This window comes from Coregonus lavaretus, assembly GCF_964263955.1.
Source record: "Coregonus lavaretus genome assembly, contig: HAP1_SCAFFOLD_308, whole genome shotgun sequence".
Lineage (NCBI taxonomy): Eukaryota > Metazoa > Chordata > Actinopteri > Salmoniformes > Salmonidae > Coregonus > Coregonus lavaretus.
The window spans coordinates 536,067-543,674 of NW_028160494.1; the positions used below are offsets into that span (position 1 = coordinate 536,067).

The 7,608-nt window shown below is 52.8% G+C and overlaps 1 protein-coding gene across 1 annotated transcript in view; it reads right to left on the minus strand.

Annotated features, from left to right (window-relative positions):
• LOC311121750 (protein Jade-1-like) overlaps positions 1 to 1,295 on the minus strand; it is a gene marked incomplete at both ends in the record, with an annotated part of 78,317 nt that extends 77,022 nt beyond the window's left edge. Inside the window, one exon of the mRNA XM_084196202.1 lies at positions 1,111 to 1,295. Coding sequence (XP_084052328.1) covers positions 1,111 to 1,295 — 185 coding nt within the window. The remainder of the gene's footprint in view (positions 1 to 1,110) is intronic.
• Between the last annotated feature and the right edge of the window lie 6,313 nt (positions 1,296 to 7,608).

The following is a 7,608-nucleotide window of genomic DNA, read 5'->3' on the forward strand; positions in this document are numbered from 1 at the left end:
ACAGTCAACACTCCACAGTGCTGAACCATGACACAGTCAACACTCCACAGTGCTGAACCATGACACAGTCAACACTCCACAGTGCTGAACCATGACACAGTCAACACTCCACAGTGCTGAACCATGACACAGTCAACACTCCACAGTGCTGAACCATGACACAGTCAACACTCCACAGTGCTGAACCATGACACAGTCAACACTACACAGTGCCGAACCATGACACAGTCAACACTACACAGTGCCGAACCATGACACAGTCAACACTACACAGTGCCGAACCATGACACAGTCAACACGACACAGTGCCGAACCATGACACAGTCAACACGACACAGTGCCGAACCATGACACAGTCAACACTACACAGTGCTGAACCATGACACAGTCAACACTACACAGTGCTGAACCATGACACAGTCAACACTACACAGTGCTGAACCATGACACAGTCAACACTCCACAGTGCTGAACCATGACACAGTCAACACTCCACAGTGCCGAACCATGACACAGTCAACACTACACAGTGCTGAACCATGGTACAGTCAACACTACACAGTGCCGAACCATGACACAGTCAACACTACACAGTGCCGAACCATGACACAGTCAACACTCCACAGTGCCGAACCATGACACAGTCAACACTACACAGTGCCGAACCATGACACAGTCAACACTACACAGTGCCGAACCATGACACAGTCAACACTACACAGTGCTGAACCATGACACAGTCAACACTACACAGTGCTGAACCATGACACAGTCAACACTACACAGTGCCGAACCATGACACAGTCAACACTCCACAGTGCCGAACCATGACACAGTCAACACTACACAGTGCTGAACCATGACACAGTCAACACTCCAGTGCTGAACCATGACACAGTCAACACTCCACAGTGCCGAACCATGACACAGTCAACACTACACAGTGCTGAACCATGACACAGTCAACACTCCAGTGCTGAACCATGACACAGTCAACACTCCACAGTGCCGAACCATGACACAGTCAACACTCCACAGTGCCGAACCATGACACAGTCAACACTACACAGTGCGCTGTACAGCGGTAGTTGAGGGGGTGAATCTACTGACCCATCTGAGAGAACTGGTGGTTGATGAGCTCCAGCCAGGCCACGTCAGTGTCGTTGAGGTCGTATCGACACGTCCCCTCAGCCAGGGTCTGGATGTCCACGTACCCCAGCGCCCCTGAACACCCCGAACGGATCCACTTCCTGGGCTTGGAGAACATCACCTCCGTTCCCTTCTCAGCCACCACCCTAAGGAGCAGAGAGTTAGATATTAGGCCTGGGAGGATACCAGTATCGCGATACTCGTTGGTATTGTGACAAGGAAACAAAACACTCAGATTTATCGTCACAGCCCTATTAGATATTAGAAACAATCTGTTTTAAGTGAGAAGTAGGCAATGGTCTGATGCCGAAAAATAAAAGGAAATCCACATGAGCGCCACAATACCTATTCCACCCATGCTCTACCAAGGTTTTCCAGCACACAGCTTTGACCTACTACAGTAGCTATATTGGTCTACTGTACTTCAAACTATGTGTAGGCAGGTTGCTTAGGATTCAAACCTTCTCAAACAGCCTGATTCATACTCTTTGAGGAGGTGCTTCCATAATAATGTGATTTGTACCTCACACAGAGAGAGAGACAGAGAGAGACAGAGAGAGAGACAGAGAGAGAGACAGAGAGAGAGACAGAGACAGAGAGAGACACCCAGCTAGAATAGAGAGAGGAGGCAGATGGAAGAAAAAGTACCTGAAATGCTGACCTCTGACATACAGTAATGTAGACTAAAGATTTATAACCATCTCTTCACCCATCCAGAGAACTTGCAGCAAGGACCTCAACATGACAGCCGCACATATGCCTGGGCCGTGAGCAGAGCCCTAACCCTAACCCTAACCCTGGGCCGTGAGCAGAGCCCTAACCCTAACCCTAACCCTAACCCTGGGCCGTGAGCAGAGCCCTAACCCTAACCCTAACCTTAACCCTGGGCCGTGAGCAGAGCCCTAACCCTAACCCTAACCCTGGGCCGTGAGCAGAGCCCTAACCCTAACCCTAACCCATATGCCTGGGCCGTGAGCAGAGCCCTAACCCTAACCCATATGCCTGGGCCGTGAGCAGAGCCCTAACCCTAACCCTAACCCATATGCCTGGGCCGTGAGCAGAGCCCTAACCCTAACCCTAACCCTGGGCCGTGAGCAGAGCCCTAACCCTAACCCTGGGCCGTGAGCAGAGCCCTAACCCTAACCCTAACCCATATGCCTGGGCCGTGAGCAGAGCCCTAACCCTAACCCTGGGCCATGAGCAGAGCCCTAACCCTAACCCTAACCCTAACCCATATGCCTGGGCCGTGAGCAGAGCTTGGGTGCATGCTCAGGTGCATTGATCATCCTTGAGATGTTTCTACAACTTGGAGTCCACCTGTGGTAAATTCAGTTGATTGGGCATGATTTGGAAAGGCACACACACCTGTCTATAGAAAAGGTCCCACAGTTGACAGTGCATGTCAGAGCAAAACCAAGCCATGATGTCGAAGGAATTGTCGAAGGAATTGTCCGTAGAGCTCCGAGACAGGATTGTGTCGAGGCACAGATCTGGGGAAGGGTACCAAAAAATGTCGGCAGCGTTGAAGGTCCCCAAGAACACAGTGGCCTCCATCATTCTTAAATGGAAGAAGTTTGGAACCACCAAGACTCTTCCTAGAGCTGGCCGCCCGGCCAAACTGAGCAATCGGGGGAGAAGGGCCTTGGTCAGGGAGGTGACCAAGAACCCGATGGTCACTCTGACAGAGCTCCAGAGTTCCTCTGTGGAGATGGGAAACCGTAGTCTGGCTTTTTTATGGTGGTTTTGGAGCAGTGGCTTCTTCCTTGCTGAGCGGCCTTTCAGGTTATGTCGATATAGGACTCATTTTACTGTGGATATAGATACTTTTGTACCTGTTTCCTCCGCACAAGGTCCTTTGCTGTTTTTCTGGGATTGATTTGCACCAAAGTAAGTTCATCTCTAGGAGACAGAACGTGTCTCCTTCCTGAGCGGTATGACGGTTGCGTGGTCCCATGGTGTTTATACTTGCGTACTATTGTTTGTACAGATGAACATGGGACCTTCAGGCGTTTGGAAATTGCTCCCAAGGATGAACCAGACATGTGAAGGTCTACAATTTTATTCTGAGGTCTTGGCTGATTTCTTTTGATTTTCCCATGATGTCAAGCAAAGAGGCACTGAGTTTGAAGGTAGGCCTTGAAATACATCCGCAGGTACACCTCCAATTGACTCAAATTATGTCAATTAGCCTCTCAGAAGCTTCTAAAGCCATGACATCATTTTCTGGAATTTTCCAAGCTGTTTAAAGGCACAGTCGACTTAGTGTATGTAAACTTCTGACCCACTGGAATTGTGATACAGTGAATTATAAGCGAAATAATCTGTCTGTAAACAATTGTAGGAAAAATTACTTGTGTCATGCACAAAGTAGATGTCCTAACCAACTTGCCAAAACTATAGTTTGTTAACAATAAATTTGTGGAGTGGTTGAAAAACAAGTTTTAATGACTCCAACCTAAGTGTATGTAAACTTCCGACTTCAACTGTATATACATTTACATTTTAGTCATTTAGCAGACGCTCTTATCCAGAGCGACTTACAGTTAGTGAGTGCATACATTAATTTTATTTTTTTCATACCCCCCCGTGGGAATCGAACCCACAACCCTGCCGTTGCTCTACCAACTGAGCTACATCCCTGCCGGCCATTCCCTCCCCTACCCTAGACGACGCTGGGCCAATTGTGCGCCGCCCCATGGGTCTCCCAGTCGCGGCCGGCTAGATGGAGCCTGGATTCGAACCAGGATCTCTAGTGGCACAGCGCCACTAGAGCGCCGGCAGGGATGTAGCCTTAGACCACAGCGCCACTAGAGCGCCGGCAGGGATGTAGCCTTAGACCACTGCACCACTAGAGCGCCGGCAGGGATGTAGCCTTAGACCACAGCGCCACTAGAGCGCCGGCAGGGATGTAGCCTTAGACCACAGCGCCACTAGAGCGCCGGCAGGGATGTAGCCTTAGACCACTGCGCCACTAGAGCGCCGGCAGGGATGTAGCCTTAGACCACAGCGCCACTAGAGCGCCGGCAGGGATGTAGCCTTAGACCACTGCGCCACTAGAGCGCCGGCAGGGATGTAGCCTTAGACCACAGCGCCACTAGAGCGCCGGCAGGGATGTAGCCTTAGACCACAGCGCCACTAGAGCGCCGGCAGGGATGTAGCCTTAGACCACTGCACCACTAGAGCGCCGGCAGGGATGTAGCCTTAGACCACAGCGCCACTAGAGCGCCGGCAGGGATGTAGCCTTAGACCACAGCGCCACTAGAGCGCCGGCAGGGATGTAGCCTTAGACCACAGCGCCACTAGAGCGCCGGCAGGGATGTAGCCTTAGACCACAGCGCCACTAGAGCGCCGGCAGGGATGTAGCCTTAGACCACAGCGCCACTAGAGCGCCGGCAGGGATGTAGCCTTAGACCACTGCGCCACTAGAGCGCCGGCAGGGATGTAGCCTTAGACCACAGCGCCACTAGAGCGCCGGCAGGGATGTAGCCTTAGACCACAGCGCCACTAGAGCGCCGGCAGGGATGTAGCCTTAGACCACAGCGCCACTAGAGCGCCGGCAGGGATGTAGCCTTAGACCACTGCACCACTAGAGCGCCGGCAGGGATGTAGCCTTAGACCACAGCGCCACTAGAGCGCCGGCAGGGATGTAGCCTTAGACCACAGCGCCACTAGAGCGCCGGCAGGGATGTAGCCTTAGACCACAGCGCCACTAGAGCGCCGGCAGGGATGTAGCCTTAGACCACAGCGCCACTAGAGCGCCGGCAGGGATGTAGCCTTAGACCACAGCACCACTAGAGCGCCGGCAGGGATGTAGCCTTAGACCACAGCGCCACTAGAGCGCCGGCAGGGATGTAGCCTTAGACCACAGCGCCACTAGAGCGCCGGCAGGGATGTAGCCTTAGACCACAGCGCCACTAGAGCGCCGGCAGGGATGTAGCCTTAGACCACTGCACCACTAGAGCGCTGGCAGGGATGTAGCCTTAGACCACAGCGCCACTAGAGCGCCGGCAGGGATGTAGCCTTAGACCACTGCGCCACTAGAGCGCCGGCAGGGATGTAGCCTTAGACCACAGCGCCACTAGAGCGCCGGCAGGGATGTAGCCTTAGACCACTGCACCACTAGAGCGCCGGCAGGGATGTAGCCTTAGACCACAGCGCCACTAGAGCGCCGGCAGGGATGTAGCCTTAGACCACAGCGCCACTAGAGCGCCGGCAGGGATGTAGCCTTAGACCACTGCACCACTAGAGCGCCGGCAGGTTTGTAGCCTTAGACCACAGCGCCACTAGAGCGCCGGCAGGGATGTAGCCTTAGACCACTGGGCCACTAGAGCGCCGGCAGGGATGTAGCCTTAGACCACAGCGCCACTAGAGCGCCGGCAGGGATGTAGCCTTAGACCACAGCGCCACTAGAGCGCCGGCAGGGATGTAGCCTTAGACCACTGCACCACTAGAGCGCCGGCAGGGATGTAGCCTTAGACCACAGCGCCACTAGAGCGCCGGCAGGGATGTAGCCTTAGACCACAGCACCACTAGAGCGCCGGCAGGGATGTAGCCTTAGACCACAGCGCCACTAGAGCGCCGGCAGGGATGTAGCCTTAGACCACTGCACCACTAGAGCGCCGGCAGGGATGTAGCCTTAGACCACTGCACCACTAGAGCGCCGGCAGGGATGTAGCCTTAGACCACAGAGCCACTAGAGCGCCGGCAGGGATGTAGCCTTAGACCACAGCGCCACTCGGGAGGCATCCCTCAATAACTTCAAGCGAAGACTGGGGGTCAGCCTGATGAAGACTGGGGGTCAGCCTGATGAACCAAACTACTCAGTAATCTCCTCCATGAAGACTGGGGGTCAGCCTGATGAACCAAACTACTCAGTAATCTCCTCCATGGAGACTGGGGGTCAGCCTGATGAACCAAACTACTCAGTAATCTCCTCCATATAGACTGGGGGTCAGCCTGATGAACCTAACTACTCAGTAATCTCCTCCATGAAGACTGGGGGGTCAGCCTGATGAACCAAACTACTCAGTAATCTCCTCCATGAAGACTGGGGGTCAGCCTGATGAACCAAACTACTCAGTAATCTCCTCCATATAGACTGGGGGTCAGCCTGATGAACCAAACTACTCAGTAATCTCCTCCATGAAGACTGGGGGGTCAGCCTGATGAACCAAACTACTCAGTAATCTCCTCCATGAAGACTGGGGGTCAGCCTGATGAACCAAACTACTCAGTAATCTCCTCCATGAAGACTGGGGGTCAGCCTGATGAACCAAACTACTCAGTAATCTCCTCCATGAAGACTGGGGGGTCAGCCTGATGAACCAAACTACTCAGTAATCTCCTCCATGAAGACTGGGGGTCAGCCTGATGAACCAAACTACTCAGTAATCTCCTCCATGGAGACTGGGGGTCAGCCTGATGAACCAAACTACTCAGTAATCTCCTCCATGAAGACTGGGGGGTCAGCCTGATGAACCAAACTACTCAGTAATCTCCTCCATGAAGACTGGGGGGTCAGCCTGATGAACCAAACTACTCAGTAATCTCCTCCATGAAGACTGGGGGTCAGCCTGATGAACCAAACTACTCAGTAATCTCCTCCATGAAGACTGGGGGATCAGCCTGATGAACCAAACTACTCAGTAATCTCCTCCATGAAGACTGGGGGTCACCCTGATGAACCAAACTACTCAGTAATCTCCTCCATGAAGACTGGGGGGTCAGCCTGATGAACCAAACTACTCAGTAATCTCCTCCATGAAGACTGGGGGTCAGCCTGATGAACCAAACTACTCAGTAATCTCCTCCATGAAGACTGGGGGTCAGCCTGATGAACCCTAAAGACTGGGGGTCAGCCTGATGAACCAAACTACTCAGTAATCTCCTCCATGAAGACTGGGGGTCAGCCTGATGAACCAAACTACTCAGTAATCTCCTCCATGAAGACTGGGGGGTCAGCCTGATGAACCAAACTACTCAGTAATCTCCTCCATGAAGACTGGGGGTCAGCCTGATGAACCAAACTACTCAGTAATCTCCTCCATGAAGACTGGGGGTCAGCCTGATGAACCAAACTACTCAGTAATCTCCTCCATGAAGACTGGGGGTCAGCCTGATGAACCAAACTACTCAGTAATCTCCTCCATGAAGACTGGGGGTCAGCCTGATGAACCAAACTACTCAGTAATCTCCTCCATGAAGACTGGGGGTCAGCCTGATGAACCAAACTACTCAGTAATCTCCTCCATGAAGACTGGGGGTCAGCCTGATGAACCAAACTACTCAGTAATCTCCTCCATGAAGACTGGGGGTCAGCCTGATGAACCAAACTACTCAGTAATCTCCTCCATGAAGACTGGGGGTCAGCCTGATGAACCAAACTACTCAGTAATCTCCTCCATGAGACTGGGGGTCAGCCTGATGAACCAAACTACTCAGTAATCTCCTCCATGAAGA